General features: G+C 43.7%; 1 protein-coding gene and 1 long non-coding RNA gene across 2 annotated transcripts in view; one reads left to right on the top strand and one right to left on the bottom strand.

The window, feature by feature from the left end:
- Positions 1 to 21,097, bottom strand: part of Pgap1 (post-GPI attachment to proteins inositol deacylase 1) — a 66,124-nt gene extending 45,027 nt beyond the window's left edge. The window contains exons 1-4 of the mRNA XM_006974873.4: positions 20,817 to 21,097; positions 12,913 to 13,066; positions 9,259 to 9,434; positions 4,994 to 5,165 (exon numbers count right to left, since the gene is read on the bottom strand). Coding sequence (XP_006974935.1) covers positions 4,994 to 5,165; positions 9,259 to 9,434; positions 12,913 to 13,066; positions 20,817 to 20,963 — 649 coding nt within the window. The 5' untranslated portion in view covers positions 20,964 to 21,097. The remainder of the gene's footprint in view (positions 1 to 4,993; positions 5,166 to 9,258; positions 9,435 to 12,912; positions 13,067 to 20,816) is intronic.
- Positions 21,098 to 21,171: 74 nt separating this feature from the next.
- The window catches only part of LOC121822107 (uncharacterized), a 69,870-nt gene continuing 65,159 nt past the window's right edge, over positions 21,172 to 25,882 (top strand). Inside the window, exon 1 of the long non-coding RNA XR_006063132.2 lies at positions 21,172 to 21,258. This is a non-coding gene — a long non-coding RNA (uncharacterized LOC121822107). The remainder of the gene's footprint in view (positions 21,259 to 25,882) is intronic.

The following is a 25,882-nucleotide window of genomic DNA, read 5'->3' as shown; positions in this document are numbered from 1 at the left end:
ACAAACTCTAAAGGTGTCCGTAAAGGAAGGGGCCAAATTGTACCAGCTTTGATCACGTTCACAGCTCTGTACCTAACAAAAATGGTCCTCCATACACCATAACAAAGAAACTTATAAACTTGGCAAAGGAGTTGTCGACATCCATGACGTTAGTGCCATATGCCCTGTTCAATCCCATCACAATGTGTCCATTAATTATGTCCATTTTTGTATGTGTATTACCCCAATAAACTAGTCTTCAAAAAAAATACATATACTTCTCCCTGTCCCAGTTTTTGAAGGCTTAGGAACCCTGCCTTGGACAACCATTACCACACATCACTACATAAGTTCCTACAGTACAATCTATCAGAACAGGGCCATACTAATTTTAGGATTACACTTCTGAAGAAAATCTCAGGCTTAGGATTCTACCCATTAAATCTGGCAGCAAATTTAAAGTGATGACTTTCCAGGCAAGTTTTCACTTCATCTATTAAAACTAATACAATTGTAATGTTGATTACGAAACTGAGACAGGACGAAGGAGATCTCATTTTTCTCAGCATCAAAACTGAATGCATTGCCACACTCCATCAGATCCTGGTCATGCCTTCAAACATTCACTATGCAAAGTTCTCATTAAAGATCTCAACAGTATGTACCTGAGACGTCACCAAGTCTACCAAGATCTGACATCTGGAGAACCCGGGACAAATATCAACAAAACTAAATATTAAAATCTAAAACAGTTAGGAAACTACTAAATTAAATATTTTCTATTCTTTCCTTGACTAACCATTGAGATGACTTTGTAGAGTCAAAATTAAGGATTCTCAGGGTCTTCAAAGTTAGCACTAGATTATGAGACACAGAAGAGCAGATCGCTGGGTCTCCTTCTTTCTCTTCCCAATCTAATTCTATCCGACATCTCAAGAACCTTTTGTGAATGTCCAAGCTCCACTGCAGAGCCACACCTTTGCCACATTTCAATGAGAGTGTTTGTGCACTGCTGTGGAATAACGCTTTTGTACACTGGTTTAATAAAATGCTGATTGGCCAGTAGCCAGGCAGGAAGTATAGGCGGGATGAGCAGACAGGGAGAATTCTGGGAAGAGAAAGGCTGAGTGAGGAGACGCCAGCCTGCCATCCAGGGAACAGCATGTAATGGCACACAGGTAAAGAAACATGATAAATATAGATGAACAGAAGTGGGCTGAGTTTAAGTGTAAGAGCTAGTCAGTCATAAGCCTGAGCTAATGGCCAAGCAGTTTTAATTAATACAAGCCTCTGTGTGTTTACTTGGGGGGCGTGAGTGGGAGAGATTTGTCCCAACGCCCAGTTGGCTGAGACACAGGAAAACTTTTAGCAACAGTGTACCTGCTCCTACAATAAAGACACAGAAGAGGCCCACACCAGCCCTGGAAAGAGCTTCTTGGGGCACATGAGCTGGACATTGTGTTGCAAACCTGTAACCTCAGCAACAGGAGGCAGGAGGATCAGGATAGGAAATGGGCTACATGAACACTCTCCAAAAAGAAAACAAATAGGCAATCTGGAGGTTTAGTTTTCTGAATCATGAGCTGAGAATAAGAGCATGAGCCACAAGGAGAAAGGCTGCTTAGTGCATGTGTGCCTCTTACCTGTGAGGAAGGGTATGGTCAGCCATGACCCTCTAAGGGCCGGCCCAGTGCAGGACCACTTTCCTTACTTAAAGGTAAGATTTCCACCAAGTATAAACAGGATATCTGCTTCTGAAAGTCATGCGTATCTCTCAAAAACTTGAAATCCATGACTACTTAAGTCCTTTTTTTTTTTTCATTCTAATTCTGATTTAATGAAACAAGAATTCAGAAAGCAGAAAGAGACTGAGCTCCCTGCAGCTCAGGAAAAGCGTCCTACACTTAGGAATCACTTCGGAGTGGCAGTTTCAGAGGTGACCACTGTGTCCCTTAGAACAATTAAACCTGACGGTGCTGAAAATTCATTCTTCGGGAGATGAGAATGTAGCTCAAGGGTGTGCTTTATTAAGCAAGTACAAGGCTCTATTTTGACATCAAGATCCTGCTGCTGGGAAGGAGAAAATCCCAGGAGAAACCACTGGAATTGGGGGGCATTTCAGGGGCGAGGTGGAAACCTAGTGCAAGGGAAACTCCATGGAATCCACGAGAGTGATTCATCGTGATGGGGTTCACAGTGCCTGAACCTGCCATCTTCTGTAACCAGGCAAGGCCTTAAGTGGAGGGACTGGGACACCAGCCCAGCCACAAAACCTTTGACCTAGTGTGTCCTGCCTGCAGAGTGTTCTGGGACCAGACCCTAGCAGAACTGTCATCAAAGAGACCAGAGAGACTTCATCTAACAACTGAAGGGAGCAGATGCAGAGTCCCACAGCCAAACATTAGGCAGAGCTGGGGAGTCCTGCAGAGCAGGAAGGACCAGAGGAACCAGAGAGGTCAGGGACATCACAAGAACACGGTCCACAGAATCTACTGACAGGGACTCACGGGGGCTTCCAGAGATTAAGGAGCCTGTAGGGGGGTCTGACCTAGGTCCTCTGCATATACATTATGGTTGTGTAGCTTTGTGTTCTGTAAGACTCCTAACAGTGGGAGCTGGGCAGTCTCTGGCTCTTTTGCCTACTTGTGGGACACTTTTCCTCATACTGGGTTGCCTCATCCAGCCTTGAAGGGATGGTATGTGCCTGGTCTTATTGCAGCCGTATTTGGTTGATGTCCCTGGGAGGCCTGCTCTTTTCTGAGAGAAGATGGAGGGGGTTGTGGATCTGGGGGAGAGGGGAGGTGGGATGGAGAAACTGGGGAGAGAGGAGGGAGGGGAAACTGCAGTGGGGATGTAAAATGTGAGAGAAGAACTAAAAATAAATAAATAAATAAAAAAGATGCTACTGCCGAAGAGTCCACATGATAGAGTCACAGAAAATGGTAAAATCAAAGCTGATAGAGACCTGGACGCTGTGTCCCTACTGCCTATCTTTAATAGTGCTAAAAGATGTTACGCAAACTACTGGAGGAGAAAAGTAATTATCAGCCATATCCAGCCATGAACCCTGAAAGCTGTAATAATGACTGGCCTGGAAAGACACCTCCACTGGTCTAACAGTGGCAGGAGCATCATGGGAGTAACCAATAACTTTCTGACGAAATTTAAGTCCTGCTCCACAAGGTGAAACCCATACCTTACACCATTATTAAGCTAGACCCCTATAGCTAGATAGGTCCTGGTCCCTAAGGGAGAGCCTGTTATTATGCTGCTAAATGGACACAGTATCAAACTGACTCCTGGTGACTTCTTATTATACCCATAGATCCATGCACCTCTCATCCCTCACCTGGAGAAGCTTCTATCTGCAGTAGATGGCAGTTAATCCAGTGACCCATAACTGGCCAAGGTAAAGAGAATAACAAACTACAGAATGTTCAGCCCGAAGGGGAAGATACAAACTGCACCTTGCTTCTTCCCAAGGCTCAGGAACCATGGCAGAGGAGGGGAGGAATGAGAGCAATAGCCAGAGGCAGAGGATAACCACCAGGAAACCTTTTCTTCTGGACACGGCGGGCAGCTGTGCTTATGAACTTAGAGTGGGTTTCAACAGCAGATTATAAAAGCAATACAAGTCCAAGCCAGAGTGGATCCCAGCAAGGAGAGGAGTTGGGCACACAGCCCCACCCCACGCCATGGAGCTACTGGTAATTATTAGCTGCTGGGAGAAGAAGAAAAGATTTTCTATAAAAGTGTAACCTCTGGTAAACTGACCACTGTCCAGTGCAACACCACACATCCAAGAATATTTGTCAGCACAAATTGCTCTGGATTCAAAAAATAAGAAAGACAAAATGTTGGGTAGGGAGCCGGGGAATAATCAGAGAAGAGTTGGAGGAGAAGGGTGAGTGTGATCAAAACATGTTGTATGAAACTCTCAAAGAACTAAAAGAAAATAATTAATTAATTAATTAATTAAAAACAGAAGAATAGCCGGGTAGTGGTGGTGTACACCTTTAATCCCAGCACTCGGGAGACAGAGGCAGGCAGATCTCTAAATTCAAAGCCAGCTTGGTCTACAGAGTGAGTTGCAGACAACCAGGATTGTTACACAGAGAAACCCTGTCTCAGAAGACAAAACAAAACAACGAAAAGAATCTTTAAAAAGAGGCTCAGTCTTGAAAGATGATTTTTCAGTGCACCTGGAATCGTTTTAACTCAACTACGTGGCTCATCTACGTGTACTGTGCAAAATGCAGGAGAGAAGGTGGCAGCAGACATGATCTTCAGTTCTTGATTCTCTCCCTGAACATCTACTCACTGAAGACTATTAGAAGCAGCACAAAAGATGTAAACAATTTCAATCACAAAGTCCCTTCATGTTATTACTGTGAGATTCTGATCTGGCAAGTTTCAAATCCGTAACTCTTAAAGGACGAAGAGTTGTTCCCAAGAATAACAGAGCTGAAGTTCTAATACCTACGGATTTCATCAAACACACGTCACCTGGCTGGGAAAAGAAAACCGACAGTTGTAGTGGGAAGCCATTCCAGTTTTGGTCTGGAAGTTCCAACCCCCATTGAGGTTTTGGTAACTATCACGCTCACAAGGCGGGGCCAAGGGAGGGCCTGAAGACCCGAGATCAGGGATCAGGATGTGCCATGCTTTCTTGCTGCTGGGAGGCCGGATGCTAGAGGTGGACTGAGGAGAGTTCTCCAGAGAACATCGCCGGACTACTGCTGCGTCTTTCCCAGAACCCTCAACCTACCTATTCCTTCATTTGTAAGTTACGCCATTAAATAAATCTCCTTTTAACTACGTGGAGTGGCCTTAATAATTTCACCAATAGACGGTATTTTCAGTGATAAGCTAGGATTGAAGGCGATTGGGGACAGGGAGAATAGGAGTGCGGATCTGCACCTGGAGTGTCTAACACGTAGATAAAACTCTAACGGAAATAGCTAGAGACCAGCTCATGGCAAGAGGAGGTCAGTGTGACCACACCAGTACTCACCGGTAATGAAACGATCTAACGGCATCACAGGGGCCACGTGAGGGGTGGCTTGTGTGACAAGAAGATTTATCAGATCTTGTTTAAAGTTTTTCAGTGTAAGCAATGCTCTGGCAACGAGGCCACCCATAGAATGACCAATTATTGCCACACTTGTGGGAGCAAATTCTTGACCCTATTTTAAAAAAAAAAAAAGAAAGAAAGAAAGAAAAGTGAGACCACCTCAAAAACAAACAAGAACGATTGTGTCGGCTGCCTACTGTGTGTAATGGAGCAGACCCGGACCCGGAAGGCCTGTGTCTGCTATCCTTAGGAAAGGCTGCTGTAGGGCGCAGCCTGGGACCTTCTAGTCTGGGAAGAGTCTTGCCACTCTTTAGATAGTTCACAGTGCCCACAATGCCAACAATACGGTTCATGTGGCACACCTGCTCCCCTCCAGCTTGGAATTCTGGATTATGTTAAGCAGACAGATTCAGTATTAGCTCCCAATAAAAACCTGGGACACTGAGTGTCTCATGAGCACCCCTTTAGGCAACGCTTCTCACACCACACACCGTTGATAGGAAATGAAGTACGAATGTGTTTCCCCGCCCCGTGAGAGCTGCTGGACGCTTTCCTCTCTACTCAGCTTGCTCTGTGTCCTTTCACCGTGTGACGACAGTCGTAAGTGTAAGATGAGTCCTATGAATCCCACTAACAAGCCAGCCAGCCTGGGGGTGGTCCTGGGATCCCAGACAGCGCTAATCGTGGTAAGGGCCAACCTCGGCAGCCAACCTCCTGGTCTCTTAGCCACAGGTGCTTGCTTTGAGTCTTTGGTTACTGTGCCCCTCCCTCCCTCCCTCCCTCCCTCCCTCCCTCTCTCCATCCCTCCCTCCCTCCCTCCCTCCCTCCCTCTCTCCCTTCCTCCCTCTCCCCCTCCCTCCCTCTCCCTCTCCCTCTCCTTCTCCTCTCTCTCTCTCTCTCTCTCTCTCTCTCTCTCTCTCTCTCTCTCTCTCTCTCACACACACACACACACACACACACACACACACACACACACAGATACTGGCCACACTGGTAATCTCATCTACTCCCCTGGCTGTAAATACATCTACTTACAGTTAACCACCAACTAATCTCAACTGGATCTCTTCCTGGAGCCCTGGCCTTGAACGCCTGTTGCGTGATTGCTATACTGGGAGCATCTCGTGGATCTCACACTCAACCTGTCTTAAAGTAGACTTTATCGCCTCCAAGCCTTTTCTTCCTAGTCCTACCAAAGGCAACTCAGTCCCTTCAGTTATCCAAGCAAAACTCTTGGAGTCGCTCTGAACCCTCCGTTTCCTTCTTACTGAACTTGAACCCGCCACCTGCCAGCAAAGCTTGCTGCCTCCGCCTCTACTACTGGCGCCAATCTGTCCGTCCTCAGCACTTCAGTTGTTACCAACCTGACTGAGAGCACTGTTAGCTCGTGTCTGAGAGACTGCAGCAGGCTCCTACCTAGTCTCCCTGCCTCCACCCTTAGGCCCCTCCACCTTATATCTTAAAATAACCAGAACGAGGCTACTAAAATTTAAGTAAGAATGTGTCACTTCTCTGCCTGATGGTTTTCCATACCACCCTACCTAAAAGGGGGAAAAAACTAAAATTGCCCATATGTCTCTACAATCGACCTGACCCATCCTAGCCGCTTTTTGGTTTTCTACATTGCTGTATTTACCCACACTCTTAGGATGAATGAGGTTTTCTCCACCCAGAACGTTCTTTCCCATAACTGTATCTTATCCACTCAACGAGACTCAACTGTCCTTCAGCTCCTACTGTCCTTGCTTATAACAGAAATCTGTCGGTATCTCATCTTAAAAATACGTATTAGTTGTGTTATTATAAGCTTAATGTGTTCATTAGAAAAATCCAAAACAAAAATAGGAATAATAATAAACTGCCTACCATGTAACATTAAAGTTTGTTTCCTGTGGTTGGCATTTATTTATCTGATAAATAATCTTATCAGTTATTACCTGTACCTAAAGAGGATCATTTTCTCTCACATAACACTCATGATTCCTCAGGATAAGAAAACTAATTTCTAGCATTGGTGGCGCACGTCCCAGCACGGGAAAGGCAGAGGCAGGTGGAACTCTGTGAGTTCAAAGCCAGCCTGGTCTACAAAAGTGAGTTCTGGGACAGTCAGTACTGTTACACAGAGAAACTCCTTGGGGGGGGGGGCAGTTAATTTCTATTCTTCCTACACTGAGTTTATGTTCCTTTTCCTATACATTAAGCCATGGACAGGTGCTAGTGTGGTCAAATGGCTTCCTACAGATGCAAAGACGATCCTAGGGTGAATTAAACTGACATATTTAGATATTAAACTAGTTTAGTGTTTTTGCAATAAATTACATTTGGTCATGATATACCACACTTTTCATAGATTGCTGAATTTGGTAGTCTGGATTTTGGTTGAAAATTATGTATTTATGATCATGAGGAATATCTCTAGTTCCTTTTCAATGTCTGCTGTGTTCTCTAAAATGGAATTATATAATCTTTTTTTTTAAGTCCTTGTCTAGTTTATTATCAGAGCTATGCTGAACTAAAAACTGAGTCTGCTTCCTTCTCTATTCTTTTGAAAGCCGTTTTTGTTGTAAAAATAAGTATTTGTTATTTCTTAAATGAGGACTAGAATTTACTAAAATTTTTCTTAAATGAGGACTAGAATTTTCCTTTATGGTAAGATTTTCAATTACAAACTCAAAAAAAAAAAATCTGACAGATATCCAGACTTTGTTTCTTCTTATGTCAGTTTTATAATTATGTTTCAAGGAATTTATATGTTTCAGTTATTAAATTTACAGGTATGAAAGTGTGCATAACATTCCTTCATCATCCTCTTTACACATGTAGACTGTAGGCTCTGTAGAAAAATAGCATCATTAGTTCCTCATATTGTTACTTTGTTTTCTCATTCTGCAAATCAGCCTAGCCATAATTTACCGAGTCATTGATCTTTTTGAAGACTCAACCATTGGCAGAAGTCAATTTTTCTGTTGTTTTGTATTTCTTTAATTTCTGCTTTCACCATGATTCCTCATTCTCCATGCTTTGTTAACTTTCTTTTCTCTCCAGCTTATAAAGGCTGGAAGCTTAAGTCACTGACTTGAAATCTTATTCTTTTCTAATATAAGCAATTAAAAACAGTATTTCTTTTAATCATTACCTAATCTTATAAACTCTTTATTATTTAACAATTTTGTGCATGTATAAAATGTTATAAATTCTGATATGTGTTTTCATTTTAATTCAGCTCAAAGTATCTTTAATTTCACTTTTTTAAAACTTTGGTTAATCTATAAGTAATAGAAGATTTTTAAATTTTTTTTACTTTTAATTTTGCTATTTTCAGAAAATATATTGCATGGTGTTAATACTTTGAAGATTATTGATACCTACAACCCAGCATATGGCCTGGCACAGAACACAGCTTAATAAACGGTCATTGTGAACTGGGAGAGAGTATGTTTCTATAGTTGTTGAGTATAGTATTCTTTTATTACTAATAAACATCATATAACAAAAGCTGGTGAATAGTGCTCAAATCCATAGTTTTATTGACTTCTTTATTAATAATTTGGAGGAGAGTACTGAAATCACTAGAATTAATTGTGCTAGTAATGCTAATTTCTTCCCTTGCCTCTACTGGATTTTGCTTTGTGAATTTGGAAGAATTAGATGCATACAAATGATTGTTTTGTGTTCTTGATGAATTGACCCTTTTATCACAGTGAAATGTCTTTCTTTTAGAGGCAGGAGCTGAGGATGAAACTCAAAGTCTTTAAAACATCCACCTTCATCCCTGATAAAATGCCTTTCCCTGAAATCTGTTGGAAAGATAGCCATTTCATCATTCTAGTTTTTGATTTGTTGTCGTTTGGCACGTGTGCACATGTGAGTATGAGGAACCCCATGGGGAGAGGGGCCGTTTCTGTCCTTCAAACACGTGGGCTCCAGGGACTGGATGGAGGTCGTCACGCTGGGCAGCAGGTGCCTTAACCACTAGCCCTCTACCTTATCTTCTGAGACAGGATCTCTCAATGAACCAGGAAACTGCAAATTCAACTTAGATCTTTAAACTAGCATTGAAGATACCACATTTTAAAAAAAAAAGTGCCCATTTTTGTATTTTCAACTTCAGTATAAACAAATATATTATTTAAAATCAAATTCATCTCTAAAAAAAACAACACTGCTGATGGGTTATACTACTGACTTGCACATTCATCTCCTACCTTGTAGAGTTTGAGAATTGCTTTAATGCATTCATGAACAAACTTGGTCTGCTTCTGAAGACTCCCACCGTACAACGCCACCAGCTCCTCATTGAAGTTCACGCTGAAGAAGTCGAAGTGGTACTTGAAGTCAATGTCTTCTGCTTTCCTAAGTGCGATCGAGCCAATAGAACGAACTGCAGAGGAGAGAGGAGAGAGCTCGCTCACAGAATAGTACAGAAGGCTTTTAAGTTCGTCCAACTTTTGTTTCAAAGGGTTTTGCTTTGATTTGCTTTGATTTTTTTTGAGATTGGGTTTCCCTGGGTAGCCCTAGCTGTCCTGGAACTGGTCTCGAACTCAGAGATCCAGTATCTGCCTCCAAAGTGCTGGGATCAAAGGCATGTGCCACCATCGCCAAGCTGCTTAGAAGTTGTTAATAAATAATCCTATCATGAACATAAACAATGTGATACACATTCACAGCATCAATTTAGCAGTTCAGTTGGTCAAGTGTTTGCATTTTAAATATGAAGACCCTGATCTCAGATCTCGGTATCCATGTGGAATCCAATCACATAGGGGCACACACTGCCAAGCACAGGGGAGGCCGAGGCAGAAGGATCCTCGGGACTTGCTGGCCAAATGTCTAGGTAAATCTGGGAGCTTTAGGTTCAGTGAGAACAGAAAGAGAAAGAAGGCGAAGCTGGAGAGCAATAAAAGAACAAGCCAGTGGTGACCTTTGGCCTCCACCTACACACGTCCGTACACACGTCCATTCACACGTCCGTACACACGTCCATACACACGCCCATACACACCATCCCTAATCTCTGTCTGTCTCTGTCTCTCTCTCTCACACACACCCCAAGTAAAAGAACAGACTAATCTAGCAGCCATATGCCTTCTTTTTCCTAGGCATGTTTTAAGGTAAATAAACAAAAAAGTGAACAGGTCACTCAGTCTTGACTCGCGTCCCTCTGTCTGGGAACACTAAGAGCCAGCAGGGGAAGGAACGTGAAGTAGAAATTTTGTCACACTTATGGAGGCTTTTAAGTTAGAAGATTCCTGTAAGACGTGTGTGTTCACCACTCACGCATGCTTTTTCTTCCTCTTAGGCATGACATCTAACCCTCGAGTTTACTCATCCATGGTCTATCTTCCAAACACATCCCTAGCATGCCCTCACTACCTTCCTGATCTAGGCACCACTGCTTGCCTGAGCTCCCGGCTTCCCATTTTATCTTCCTTCTGCCTGCCCTCCTTTCATCTCACTGCCCATTTTATAAGTCCTCTAACAAAGTTTAGTATGAAGTGATTACATTAAGTGACGTAAAACTGCAGCGTATGTTTCAGCAAAAAAGAAAAAGCAAACAGTAGTTTGCCATTCCATCTCTGAAATCCAATATTTCAAACACCTCAAAACCGGAACCCTTTGTCTATGGGCAGTCACCCTCCAATTCTCCTTCTCTTCCTACTCCCTAACAAGCACTGGCTTACTTTCTGTCTCTATGAATTTGCCTATCATGTATATCTATTTCATGTACACGATATCATCCCGTGATGTGGATTTGTGTGAGCGCCTCTTTCACTTCTTAGGACGTTTGAGAGATCAGCCATGTTGCAGCATCCCCCCACCTCCCCATCAGCAGTGTGTGAGGATTCCAGTTTCTCCACATCATTGCTAGCACTTGCTGCTGTCTGTCTTTTTTTATCATAGCTATCCAGGCATCATGGTAGGAAATGGCATCTCCTGTTGGTTTGCCTTTCTCTAATGACCAATGATGTTCAGCATCTTTTCTGCTTCCACCCTTGCCCTGTAAGAGCATATTCTCTTCAAAGCAGAGCCCAAGTGGGTGGACCTTTTCAAAAAGTAATCCATATTTATTAGATCTGCTAAAATTTTAATTCCGCAATTTCGATGTTGTCAAAAAGGTAGCACAAAGGGAAGTATCATATGCTAATTATAAGAATATAAATCTGTGGAATAAGATAAGAGGATATGTACAAGCTGTGATGGGAAATTAATACTCCTGGGATACATCTACAAGTACAGAAACTTATGTGTTCTAAGAGGTGTGTAGAAGGATACTGATTGTTTATAACTGCCAATAAAGGTAAACATTCAATTTTCTTTTTATACAAAATTTATACAAATTACCTTTTATAAAAAGTATGCAAAAGAACACTATAGTGTTAAATAAATGGACAGTTTACAGTTCATACAGTAACTTCAGAGACTGTACAGACAAAACAGAGTGGAAAAAATCAGGCACAAAAGAATATATACTGGATGATTATACATTATAAAGTTAAAAATGCCCACAGATCAATAGAATATACTAGGGATCCACACCTAGGCATTAAGACTATAAAGAAAATTTATGAAAATTACTACCTTGGAGTTAGAATTGTAAAAATATATGTGAGTGTGAGGGGAGAAAGCTTTAATCATGAAGGGACATGTAGAATTTCCAGGATGCTGGCAATTTTCTGCTTCTTCAATGAAGTTTTAGTTCTCTATAAGTTTACTTTGTAATAACTGTAAATGTATGTGTATATCATTTCAAACATGATAGTTAACAAAAAGTAATCAGATTATATAATTTCTTACCCAAAGCATCCATGTTTCACATCCTTCTCAAAAAAAAATATTCAGTCTTTCCCAGATCTTATGCAGAGGCCACAGCTTTCCATTCTGACTTCATTTTTCTCTAGCCAGAGTGGTCCTCAGAGCACGGAACATATTCTTGCATCAGGGACTTCCCCAGACAACAATGTTCAAGCTCTCCTCCAATACCATCTCCTTGCCATGGTGTTTCGTGACCACCTCATCTAAACAGGTCTCTTTCCTACTACTTACCGTCTGCCTCCTCAGTGGTTTGCGTATTTATTTCTTGTAGCTTTTAATATCACTGAAACATCCACTGATGGCTGTCTTCCCAAGAAGAATATGTGCTTGATGAGTGAGGGACTTGCTGTCTTGTTCTACTCTGGATCATTAATACCCTGAGTACTCCCTGGCTTGTGACAAAGTATTTTGTAGATGAAAATCAGCCACATAAGTAATCACCAAACACGTTGAAACAACTGTGGGTTCATTATTTAACAGTTCCTGGAATGTTTACAAGAACCAAAGCAGATGTTGTTTGTAAACAAAATGACTTACCGATTGGGGTGCCTGGCTGTTGCACCAGAGACTCCTGACCTGCTCCAGGCCAACACTGAATCTGGAACCTGGACATATCGCTTCTGTTTGTCCCACTGTTCTGTAACCCCTCCATACTGCTACACGTCTCCACACAAGGAAGGAGACTGGTCTCTCATTCAGCGTAATGGAAGATGTTTTTATCTTCAGGTTCCTCTCTGTGTAACTCCGTTTCCAACATAAACCCTCCTCCTGCTGTCCCCCAACACCTGCATGATCTAGTCACCCATCCTGTGGGCTCCGACTCTTCTCATTCTTTGCAAAGTCCTCTCCAACTCTTCTTTCCCGTGTATGTGTGACGTGTGCTGTCTCTCAAAGGAAGTGGCATACCATGACTCTCCCAGGAGGTGGGACACAGTACTTAGCAGGGTAAGCTTTTTATTTTACCCCATGCGACTCACGCAGGACGCACATAATCCCAAGTCTGGAACTGAATTTCACAGCTTTAACTTTTTCCTTCTAGTACCTACCTTGCTTGTAACTTCCAGCATTACCAGGAAGGAAGAGAACGGGAATTCCTGTCAAAGGGAGAATTTTGTGTTCTTCAGCGTATGACCCTTCTCCATAAAGATACAGCTCATAGGCTGGATAGCGTTTTGTCAGTTTCTTTGGAAGTTCTATTTTCTATAGAAAGAAAATAAATAAATAAATCAATTTTAATCACTCATTAATGCAACTCATATTCAATGTAAAAGTAAATTAAAGAACTCTGAAATGGTGCAATATAAAAATATTACCAATGATATAAACCGCACTCGATGTACAAAACAAGTTCTTCTATCATTTTTCAAATGGGATTATTCTTTTTTAGTATTATTATGTATACAATGTTCTGCCTGCGTGTATACCTGCAGGCCAGAAGAGGGCACCAGATCTCATTACAGATGGTTGTGAGCCACCTTGTGGTTGCTGGGAATTGAACTCAGGACCTCAGGAAGAACAGCCAGTGCTCTTAACCTCTGAGCCATCTCTCCAGCACCCAAACGGGATTATTCTTAAATTATGGGGCTCTTGAATGGTGTAACCTTCATAAAAGCATAAAACACATATAGTAGAAATTCTAACAAATGCCAACTGGTCAAAATAATGCCTGACAATGGCTATATTTCACTGGTATATGTCAGGAAGTTTCACATAAATATAGTTGGAAATGCATTTAATTTAGAATCAGTTATCAATTATACTTAAAATGATAAAAGCTTTCCATGACCAAATCGATTCTTCTTGCCATTTTAAATTACTTTCTAAAGTAGGCCCCCCTAAATACTCTACCTGTTGTGTGTGTACACACGTTCATTCACATGTGTGTATATGATGTGTGTGCACACATGTATGGGTGTGAAAGCCAGAGGTCTACACGGGGTATCTTTCTCAACCATTCTCCACATTGTCTGTTTATTTTGAGACAAGATCTCTTCCTGAACCTGGAGATCACAGACTCAGCTAGACTGCCTGGCCTACTCTGCCTCCCCAGTGCTGGGATTAGAAGCACAGACTGCCATGCCCAGCTACGTGCCTGTGTGCTGGGACCAACTCCAGCCTGCCTCACGACTGCACGGCAAGTCCTTCATGTACTAAGCCACTTCCACAGCCCCAGGAAGTCTGTCTGACCATGAAACTGTCTGACCCCTCAGTGTTTTCACTATGACGGTGTAACAAAATAATCTGACCCTTACAGTAAAGGCTTGATCAAGACATGCACATTCTTCTCACCATAAACCCTCCATTGAATTAATAGCATCTGTTTCAAATCGTGGACCAGGTACATGAGTTGTTAGCAAGCCTTAAGCTACTCTGCAAATCCTAATGTGTTGTATACAGAATTCTTTTCAACACAACGTAACCAGGCCTTAATGTCCTCCTCAAAGGGTAGGCGGCTACCAAAGATGTAACTTCTGCGCCCACCCTGCTCTGAGGCAGGTGTGAACTCTTCTGCTCCCACCCCCTCTGAGGCAGGTATGAACTCTTCCGGTCCCACCTCCCTGAGGGCAGGTGTGAACCCTTCCGCTCCCACCTCCCCCTGAGGCAGGTGTGAACTCTTCCGCTCCCACCTCCCCCAGGCAGGTGTGAACCCTTCCACTCCCACCCTCCCTGAGGCAAGTGTGAACTCTTCCGCTCCCACCCTCCCTGAGGCAGGTGTGAACTCTTCTGCTCCCACCTCCCCCTGAGGCAGGTGTGAACTCTTCTGCTCCCACCTCCCCCTGAGGCAGGTGTGAACTCGTCTGCTCCCACCTCTCTCTGAGGCAGGTGTGAACTCTTCTGCTCCCACCTCCCCTTAGGCAGGTGTGAACTCTTCTGCTCCCACCTCCCCCTGAGGCAGGTGTGAACTCTTCCGCTCCCACCTCCCCCTGAGGCAGGTATGAACCCTTCCACTCCCACCTCCAAGGCAGGTGTGAACTCTTCCACTCCCACCTCCCCCTGAGGCAGGTGTGAACTCTTCTGCTCCCACCTCTCCCTGAGGCAGGTGTGAACTCTTCTGCTCCCACCTCCCCGAGGCAGGTGTGAACTCTTCTGCTCCCACCTCTCTCTGAGGCAGGTGTGAACTCTTCCGCTCCCACCTCCCCTTAGGCAGGTGTGAACTCTTCCGCTCCCACCTCCAAGGCAGGTGTGAACTCTTCCGCTCCCACCTCCCTCTGAGGCAGGTGTGAACTCTTCCAGTCCCACCTCCCCCTGAGGCAGGTGTGAACTCTTCTGCTCCCACCCTCCCCGAGGCAGGTGTGAACTCTTCCCACCCCCACCCCCCCCCCGAGGCAGGTGTGAACTCTTCCGCTCCCCCCCCAGGCAGGTGTGAACTCTTCCGGTCCCACCTCCCCCTGAGGCAGGTGTGAACTCTTCTGCTCCCACCTCCCCCTGAGGCAGGTGTGAACTCTTCTGCTCCCACCTCCCCCTGAGGCAGGTGTGAACTCTTCTGCTCCCACCCCTCTGAAGCAGGTGTGAACTACATAGGCTCAGCTGGTCTTGACTCCTCACCTTCCTACCCCTGTCTCCCAAGTATTGGGAATTACAAAGTACATCGCCATACCTGGTATTTCCTTTCTCTCTCTTTTTAGTAATAGAATTCATTAAAAACAAACCATTAAACTGAATCATAGGTTTAAACAGATATCAATACATTAATAATCTAGCAATGGTAAACATATATACACTTGATGAAAAAAATTACCATCTGAATTTCAGAAACTGTAAATGTTGTTAATACTGCTGAAAAAAAAATAATTCTAATAATTGGTGTTGACTCCAGAATATTTCCTTGAGTATATTACCATAATCTGGGCCAACTACACCACAGAAGCACCTACAGGACTACTGTGTGCTTATTATTTAACAGACTAGCACTTTTATTATCTTCTCAACACATCAAATACAGAAATGCCAATGATACCACGTGCTCTCTAAGCACACTGATCCTTCAAGTCAAACTAGTTCCAATAATGATTATGCAGAATGCAAGCAAAAATGAAATGACAGCAATATTTTTATTTATTGCGACACAAAACAAGCAAAAAGAAAACATAACAGAATAAAGAAATGATTCCTTAACTGCTCCCAAATAAGAACACGATTTGATGCAATGGTACACGCATACTAGAGCATTACTTTTTAGATTAGTAGACAAAGTTTGAGCTAAGTTGAATATTAATTCAGAAAACAAGAGACTATCAAATATATCTAAAAAGAAATAATTCTCTGAGATTAAAAAGGCAAAACAATATATTTGGCATATTTTATAACATACTATTGTATGGCCAATTTTGTTATAAAAATATTAATTGCATGAAAAATTAACACTATATACATATTTAAAAACATGCAGGTGGGGGAAAGGGAGGGGAGATGGAGAGTTGAGGGTGGGGAGGGGAAAGAAAGAAAGGAAGACAAAAATGGTGAGAAATGCAGGCAAAGGGAAAACTACATCTTCAGGCAGAGTACAAGTCATAGTGTCAGGAAAACAAAAGGAAAGGCTACTGAAGAGACTGAAGATGTGTGAACACACAGAAGGGATGCTGAGGAGAAAAAAGAGCATGAAGAGGCACAGCAAAATGGCTCCAATATAAATTATGTATATGGATAATTTAAAATAAGCAGACTCTCACACACGATAGACCTTTAATGAAGATCAGTGACCTTTACACTAAATATTGCCTCCGTGATGCTGACCCTGTTGGCTGTGCTGTCTCGACTACACCTCAGTACAGGCTGTTCTCATCATTAACTTACACCCCTTCCAAAAGACAAGCGTTCTGACAACCCCTCAACTGCTACGGAATGCTGACTTAAAGCAAAGGTTCGCCGGGCAGTGGTGGCACACGCCTTTAATCCCAGCACTTGGTAGAAGAGCTAGGTAGATCTCTGTGAGTTCAAGGCCAGCCTGGTCTACAGAGCGAGATCCAGGAAAGGTGCAAAACTACACAGAGAAACCCTGTCTTGAAAAACCAAAAAGAAGAAGAAGAAGAAGAAGAAGAAGAAGAAGAAGAAGAAGAAGAAGAAGAAGAAGAAGAAGAAGAAGAAGAAGAAGAAGAAGAAGAAGAAGCAGAAGAAGAAGAAGAAGGCGGCAAAGGTTCATGTGTGCGTGTGTGTGTGTGTGTGTGTGTGTGTGTGTGTCTTTCACTTGTAAATGAGAACTATAAAAGTTTGATAACCATGATGGGGGCTACTCCTAAAGAGAGTTCTAGGGACTCCTGCTTGATGAAAACTGGGGGAAAAACCACTTACACATAATATAACCTGTCAGACAGGCCTTTCTTCTTGTCCTAATCTCTGCTACAATCTAGTCCAAGCTGCTACCAAAATGTCTTGATAAAACACATACCTCATGTGTTTCCATACTGTACACATGAATAATAAAGACTTTAGAGAGGGGAGCTTTTAAAATTTGATCCCAATATCTACCTCATTCCTTTTTTTTTTTAACATTATTTATTCATTATGTATACAGTGATCTGCCTGCATGTATGTCTGCAGGCCAGAAGAAGGCACCAGATCTCATTACAGATGGTTGTGAGCCACCATGTGGTTGCTGGGAATTGAACTCAAGACCTCTGGAAGAACAGCCAGTGCTCTTAACCTCTGAGCCATCTCTCCAGCCCCTACCTCATTCTTATAACTTACACATGACATGTTTTAAAATTTGTGTTTAATATACTTAAATATTTTCAACTTCCAAATGTTAGGCATTGAATGCCTCTGACCCACGATCCTTCGCTATCCAGTTCCCCCATCCCAGATGACAGCTAATGTTAGTCAACTTATGTGTGCTGTCAAATATTTTGGATATGTACAGGCAAATATATTTCTAGATTATTTTCTCCCTTTTATACAATAGTAAAATATTATAAATGCTGATCAGATAATAGGTTCTGATGCCTTCTTCTCTTTCTATATATGCTAACCAAATGACCTGTATGTCCAAATTCACACCCTGCCCCCAATTCATTTAGTTTTTAGTTTTTATGTTTTGCTTGCATGGTGCCATGGAGCCAGAAGAGGGTGTCTGAGTCCCCTGGAACTGGAGATAAGTATGGTTGTTAGTCACCATGTGGGTGCTGGGAACTAAATCCAGGCTCTCTGTAAGAGCAAGAGCTCTTAACCACTGAGCCATCTCTTCAGCCCCTCAATTCACACCTTTTCAAAACCCTTTGAAAACCTAATACAAACATGTCTATTCTCTCTCTTCTCTGAAAAGCCTTGTACGAGTCTCTTGCTACAGTATACTATAACTGATTTTTATATTCTTGTCTCTCTTCTTGTTAAAATATATACATTAAAGGCATAGGGGCTTTATCACTAATTCCCTCCTGCCAAATACACCTAGTCATTCAATAAATGACTGTCTAAATTAACATCAACATGCTTTATTTTAAAATGCAATTTATGTTTTCAGCATCAACACTTCCTTTCAGAGAGCAATCATTAGATCACATACGTGAAGAGTCAACTGAGCATGTAAGAGGAAACAACCCGCGTATTTCTCCTCAGATTCTACAATTAGCCTCAAATGATGTGCAACCCGATAACACTTTCACCCTAACTGGCATAATAAAGTAAGAAGCTTTAGGTGTTGGTATAGACTTAAGATCTAACTGTGAGACTATCAGTTAACTCAAAATCAGAGCATCCAGGGAATTATAGGCAAAGGATGAGTAGAGATAAAAGTTCATTTCTGCAGTCTTCCAAATCCCTCTCTCACTTTAAAAAAAAGAAAAAATGTCATTTATCATTTTCTGCTGACTAGCTAAGAAAGACACAAATGAGCATTTAAAAAAAGAAAAAGAAAAAGAAAAAGAAAAGGCCTCAAGAAAGATGGAAACGCAGTGAGTGGGACATGCCACCTCCTGGACACCAACCTGTGAACAATTAGAAAGGTGCAGAAAGTGCAGCTTTAAAAGGCCACATATAAACTATCTTCAGAACAGTTTTACTCACGGGAGAACCATTTGCCTCTTATCTCAACGAGCTCAATTATCTTAAAATCTCACTCTTTATTCAAAAGGCCTCATTTCTATTGGTAGTGTTTAATTCTGTTTGTAAAATAACAACTCATTCAAAGTAAAAGGACTAATAATAAAGCCCGCTACAAACGTGTGCCAAAACCTCTACCACTGTGATTATTACTGTACTCACGAATTAACAAGTGTCAGATTCCAAAAAGGCAACTTGAACCAAAATAACTAAATACCCACTGCTCAACAAAAAGAAGCCCAATAGCTCTTTCGTGCTAGGGACACTAATTTTCTCTTTCTAGTCAGTTTCATGAGGCAGGAGACACATCTGTGAGGTCCATATGCTTTGTTCCTGACATGAAGAATGACAATTTCTACTACTGCAAATATTAAAATAGATTCAATGATTATGGGAAATCTAAAAATAAATGGAAGCTATTGCTCCAAAATGATTTACTTTAACCAAAGTGTTCATTTAATATAGTGCTAAGTGGCCTATTTCCATCTATTGAGAGTTTCCAAATTATTAAATGGTAGGCCATAAAAGGAAATTACAATGAACTCTATTTCCAGTTTAAGAAGACTAAAGTTCATATATTTAACCATTAAGATTCTAATGCACATAAACCAACATCACATCAGTTTATTAGCTTAGGAATTAACAGTAACTTGTTAAAATCTCCAGTAGCATCTGAAATCCAGTGTTCCCATTCCCTCATCACCATGGTGGCAAAAATCAAGGTAAGAATTCTCTTACTAGAATATCCCTGGGAAAGGATACTCCAGCAATTTAAACCTCAGCTTCTGAATGTAAATAAGAGCAGCATCACACAGGCCCCTTCTATAAGGACCTGTACACAGAAGCAATCCTGACTTCCATCCTTCATCCTACAGAAAAAAATCTGCTGTGATCTTACAAGTCTACTAAGAATGCACGTGATCAAAACCTATTATGTACAGTGCATAGGCGTTATTATAATAGATATTCCAGAATTAAGAGATTCATTTAGAAATCCTAAGAAAAATCCTGCCGGAGGGAAATTTCTGCGGACAGCTGTGCCATTTGTCATCATCATCATCATCATCTCTCTCTCTCTCTCTACAGCTGGTCATGAATGAAATTCTAGATTCTACTACGCAGAACAAATGAAGCAATTAATTGAAAGCGTTCAAACTGACACGGAGGCGGCGGGGGCGGTGAGAGGGAGGCAGATCCTGTGAAACCCAGTGAGAAAACAAAATAACCACGAAACAGATTGCGCACGCCACTGATTGCATTAGATATCTTAATAGACTGTGCAGGTCACTGGCTGTTCGGAGGCATGCGAAAACCCAGAAAACCCAGGTACACACACCCACACAGGTACACACACACACCCACGGACTCCGAACCTACAGAACAGGTGGATCCGCAAATAAAAAAAAAATCTCCACAGGAAGGAACTGAATAGTTTTCGGTTTAATTATTCATCGGGCCAGCCTTTCACTTCACCCAGAGGTAAAAAACCCCAGAGCCTCTTTCTAAATCAGCCTTGGCAACTCTGCACACGCTGGGTTTCTTTCCAGAAAAAAAGCGAAATCTGACATGTCTATCACTGGGCGCGAAGAGAATCCATCTCCTTGCAAGCAAAGGAGGGTCGCAGGAGAACCGGGTTTGGGGATGGGAACCGGGGCTGGAGCTCTCGGGGGATGAGACACGCAGTGCCCAGCGGGTCAGAAGTCGGGGTCCGGGATCTGGGAGCCCAGGAATGGGGGGCGAAGGGGCCGCGGCGGCGGCGGCGGCGACAGGACGCCCTACCCAGCACGAGGCAGGAGACTGGCTTCAAGTGCCCGGAGGGCTGCGCGACCCGGGAGGGATCGTCGTTCGGGGCTGAGCCCCGGAGGAGCCCGCGAGCGAGCGCACAGGTGAGGGAGGGAGGGAGGGCGGGCCGTACCTGGTACTCGGGGTACTCGAACATGTAGCTCATGCTGCACTTGTTCTCCTCGAAGCCGAAGAAGACATCCCACAGCCCCAGGGTGGCCAGGAGCACCATGAAGACGTAGAACGCCAGGTTCCAGAGGTTGACGGAGTGGAGAAACATGGTGCAGCCGAGCTCCCCCCCTTCTACGGCTGCAAGGAGCCCGGGAGCCCAGGCAGACAGAGCGAGGGAAAGACGCCCGTGCCAAGCCGTGCCCAGCGGAGCAGCGCGCGCCTGCGCGGAGCCCGCCAGCTCTCCCCCCCCCGGCCCCGCCCCCTCCTTCCCCGGCGCCCGCCCTCCCGCCCTCCCTCCCGCCCGCTCAGCGCGCCTGCGCGCAGCCGGCCCGCGGCACCGCCCACGGAGGAGGGAGCTGGAGGCGTTTGCAGCGGGAGTGCGAACGTGCGCCTGGGAAGAGGGAGTGAGAACGCACTCGGGGTGGGCTGGGCGGGAGGGAGGGAGGGCCTAGAGAGAAAAGGGAGGGGGGCGAGGAAAAGGGAAAGGGGGATGGAGTTGGGGAAAGGGAGGGAGGGAGGGAGGGAGGGAGAGAAGGAGATGGGAGGGAAGGGGATGGGAGGGAAGGATCCCAGGGGCGGGAGGGGGAAGGGCCGGGTGGGTACCCAGGGGAAGTGGCCAGGGGCAAGGATAACGCCCCCGAGTGCAGAGAGTGTTCATGATCCAGTGCTGCCCGGCCGTGGGAGGCCGACGACGGCACATCAAAGGCTTGTCCAGGAGCTGTCACAGCGCAGACACCTTTCCCAGCAACAGTTTGAAATCCCTTCCTGTTCCATTTCCAACCGCCTCGGGCCTCCTCCGCGGTTTCGCCCCAAGCCTTCTTGGACCGGTTTAGCTCGATTCCGGAGGAGACAAATAAATGGCTTTCACCCAGGCCTCCTAGGGCACTGACTTGGTTGAGCCTTGTGGGCAGTAATACTTGAAAGCATCGGCTCATTAAAACAAAACCCACAACAGTCAGAGGAAATCCAGGTCTTGGTGGAAGTCTAAACCACAAGAGGGGTAGTCTCCAAAGGACATTACGAAAATGCCCACCAGCTTGGATGTCCCTGCTTGGTATGTGTAGGATTGGGTTGACACTGACATGGTGCTCTCGGATCCCCCATCTCTCTCTGGGGATCGGTTCCATATTAACGTTAGAAGGCAATTTTGCTCAAGCTTTCACCCTTTCTCTCTCGTGACTTAATTCATTTTGAAGGATTTCAGTTTGTCTTTAGACGAAGAAGGGGGTTTAAATAAAAGCAAGACAAACCCGTTTGTAATACACGTAACAGCTTCAAAACTCTGGAATGTTATGAGGTGCCAGTCCTTAAAGCTGACCAGAGAGCAGGCAAGGGGTGTGTGTGTGTGTGTGTGTGTGTGTGTGTGTGTGTGTGTGTGTGTGTGTGTGTGTGTGTGAGAGAGAGAGAGAGAGAGAGAGAGAGAGAGAGAGAGATGTATGTGTTGCTAATTTCAGAATTTTACTTAGAATTGCTTTTGGCACTGACTCAATTTCGTTTTACTTAAACTAATTTTCTAGCATATATTCTGGGAAAATTTGGCTATGATACATGACATCAAAGAATTTTAAAACTGAAAAGAAGCTTATTGTTTATCTTAAGCAAAACCCTGCTATTAACATTAAGGTATAATCCAAAGGTAAAATGGTAGGATAGATATTATTTTACCCTACACAGAAACACTTATGGGTCCAAGCAAATACAGCCAGCTACAGAATATGGAATATTTGTGAAGAATGAAAGGAGTGGAGGTAGATTTGGGAGGGCCCGAGTAGCATGTGAGGGAACTCTGGGTAGTATTGACTAGTGGGGTAATGGTTAGCGAATATAAGTTTAAGGCATGCCATGTATGCTTCTGATTTTGTGGTGTGCTCTCTTGGTGTATTAGATACTTGTCCTGGGCTGTGACAATATCCTTGCATGAGCAACTTAAGAGAGGGCTCATTTTAGCTCACAGTTTCATAGCCCATCGTGTCAGCCAAACCCAAGGCAGGGGATTTAAGGCAGCAGAACCCGAGGCAGGGGATTTAAGGCAGCAGAACCCAAGGCAGGCAGGCAGGCAGATTGCATCCGCAGACAGGAAGCAAGGAGAGATGAAGGCTAGAGCTGAGCTCTCTTTTTCATTTGTATCTGGTTGGGAAGTTAGTGTTGTTTTTCCCACATTAGTTAACTTAATCTAGAACATCACTCGCAGGCATGTCCAAAGATTTGTCTCCAAGGTGATTCTAAATTCCATCCGGTTGACAAAATTAATCTTCACAACTCTTCCCCTTTGTCCCCTTGACACTCAAACAGTTTTGCTTTAAAATAATTACCTTCTGCCTTGAGTTTCCATAGGATCACGGCCATCCCACAACGTAGATGCATTTAGTTCAACTTTGAAAGCCCCCGTAATCTTTGACAGTCCCAATACCATTCCAAAGTGTCCTTTCTGAGGATAAGGCAATCTTTTAACTGTGAGCCCCTGTAAAACAAAAACTTCATTATGTAGGTCCAACCTATGATGGCACAGAGTGAACCTTCTCATTCCAAAAGGGAGAAATAAGGAAAGATCAGACCCAAGCAGACCAAACCCCAGCAGAGCAAACATCATATTTCACAACTCCAGAGCTCATGATGAAATCATCTGGGCTCTAAAAGGCCTAGGTAGTCCTGTCCCTCCTGCTCTGATGCCTGCAGAATACAAAGAACCTCTTTAAAAGGAAGTTTTATTTCTTAATTTTGTGTATGAATGTTTTGCCTGCTATATGGAAGTGTACCCCATATATGCATGTAGTGCCCACAAAGACCAGAAGGCATTGGATCCTCTGGAAATGGAGTTCCACTGGAGTTACAGACAGCTGTGAATTGTCACAGAGGTGCTGGGAACTGAACCCAGGTCCTCTGTAAGAGAAGCAAGAGCTGTTAACCACTTAGCCTCCTCTCCAGCCTCCGAGCCACTCTCAAGTCAGCTCCACTCCATGCATGCCTCTTTGGCAGACATCCCATGGTTCTGGCATCTCCAGCATCCTGGGGGTCTCTGCTGCAACTTGGACTTGGCTTCCATAGCTTCATACAACAGCATCTCAGGGACTCCAACCCTGCAATATTGCCTAGGCTCAGTTGTGTAGCATGAATCCTTGCCAATTCCTCAGCTGATCCTGTTTCCTCAGACTGGAAGCCTCTCAGCTCATCTGTGCTGCTTAAAAGCCTAAAAGCTTAACCGGCTAGTTCCTGGTCCTCACGCCTTTTATACCTTTCTGCCTCCTGCCATCACTTCCTGGGATTAAAGACTCTTGTTACCACGCCTGGCTGTTTCCAGTGTGGCCTTGAACTTACAGAGATCCAGACAGATCTCTGCCTCTGGAATGCTAGGATTAAAAGCATGTGCTACCATTTTCTGGCCTCCATATCTAGTGGCTGTTCTGTTCTCTGACCCCAGATAAGTTTATTAGGGTGCACAATATTTTGGGGAACACAATATCACCACACAGTTGCTCTCTGAAACTACAGTATAAGACTCCATGATCTCTCTTCAGTCTTGTAGCTTACATGCCTACCCAACTAGTGCCAGATTAGATGGCACTTCAAAGTTCTCCTGTCAGCTCAGGATGGAGACTTCCGTCCTTGGACCACAGCTAGAGCAGCCCATACTTGCTATCCACGGGGCTTCCTTAGGCAGGTGCTTCAGAAGCAAGGACCTCCTCCAGTGGCATTCTCATCTTGGGCTCTCCACTTGCAAATGAATTTTTGCTTTCCAAAAAAAGCTGGCACCTTTGACATGTGGGGTCTTGCCCTCGTTCATTATTCTATTGTCCCAGTGAAGAGCAGATGATTTCTCTTGAACAACTAAGCCTTGTTTTTAGTGTATGCCTTGACTGCAACTCAAATTTGCCCAATCTTTTTTTTTTTTAACAAACTATACATTAAATACAAATTCTGCCCACATTTTGCTCTTTGTTACTGTAGACCAGGATAAATGTGATGAACAAAAACTATGCACAGGCTGATGCTAGCCTACCTTGAAATTTCCTCTGCCAAACACATTAGTCAATTTTTTTGTTTGTTTGTTTGCTTTGTTTGCTTTACTTTGGTGGTGCTGCTGGTGGTTTGGGGGTCAGGGAGGAGTTGTTACTGTTTTGAGACAGGGTCTCACTCTGCTGCCCTGACTGAACTAGAACTCTGTGTAGACCAGGAAGGCCTTGAACTCCTAGAGATGCACCTGCCTTTGCTTCCTGAGTGCTAAGATTAAAGGTGTACTTCACCATGCCTGACTAGTCAATTATTTTTATATTCCACTTCGCTTAGCTTCCTTGGGACATGTGCAGAATGCAGCTTGATTCTCTGCCTGAACATAACGTGAACGCCTTCTACCCTGTTTCCCAGAGCTCCCATCCTCCTCTGGTACCTCAGAAGCCAGACCTCCACTATCCATGTCTTTCTGAACTCCTTCCAGAATGGCCCATTAATCTCTTTTCACCTCATCAAAGAGTCTTTCTAACCCAGAGTCCCAAACTCACACATTTCTCCCACAAATCCATTCCAAAGGCCTAAGAACCACATACCCAGGCTGTGACAGCCACAACCCCACTCCTGGTCCCAATTTTCTGTATTAGTTGTCTTGTCATTATGACAGAAATACCCTAACAAAGGTTGCTTTTTAACGGGCAGAGTTTATTTTGCCTCACGGTTCCAGGGCACAGTCTATTATGGCTTGAAGCAGTTAGTCTTGTTGCAACCACAGTCAGGAAGCAACAAGAGACAAAAGCCAATGATCACCCCCTTTCTCCTTTTTATTTGAGCTGGATGTTATGATGGGCTCCCTACTACAGTTAACTGAGTTTAGAAAATCCTTCACAGAAATGCCCAGAGATTTGACTCCAAGGTAATTCTAAATCTCAACAAGTTAACAAGATTAACCATCAACTGAGGAAACTCTTTTAAAATTGTGTTGATTATAATAGGATGTGCTAAATTTTCAGAATTACACCAACTGGATTAGATTATGGAAACAGCCTGCTTTACATAAGGACAATGTTTAGCACTAAATAT

The sequence above is a fragment of the Peromyscus maniculatus genome, chromosome 13, assembly GCF_049852395.1.
Source record: "Peromyscus maniculatus bairdii isolate BWxNUB_F1_BW_parent chromosome 13, HU_Pman_BW_mat_3.1, whole genome shotgun sequence".
Classification (NCBI taxonomy): Eukaryota; Metazoa; Chordata; class Mammalia; order Rodentia; family Cricetidae; genus Peromyscus; species Peromyscus maniculatus.
Note: the sequence above shows the minus strand (reverse complement) of the source record. Positions and strands in the feature narration are given on the sequence as shown.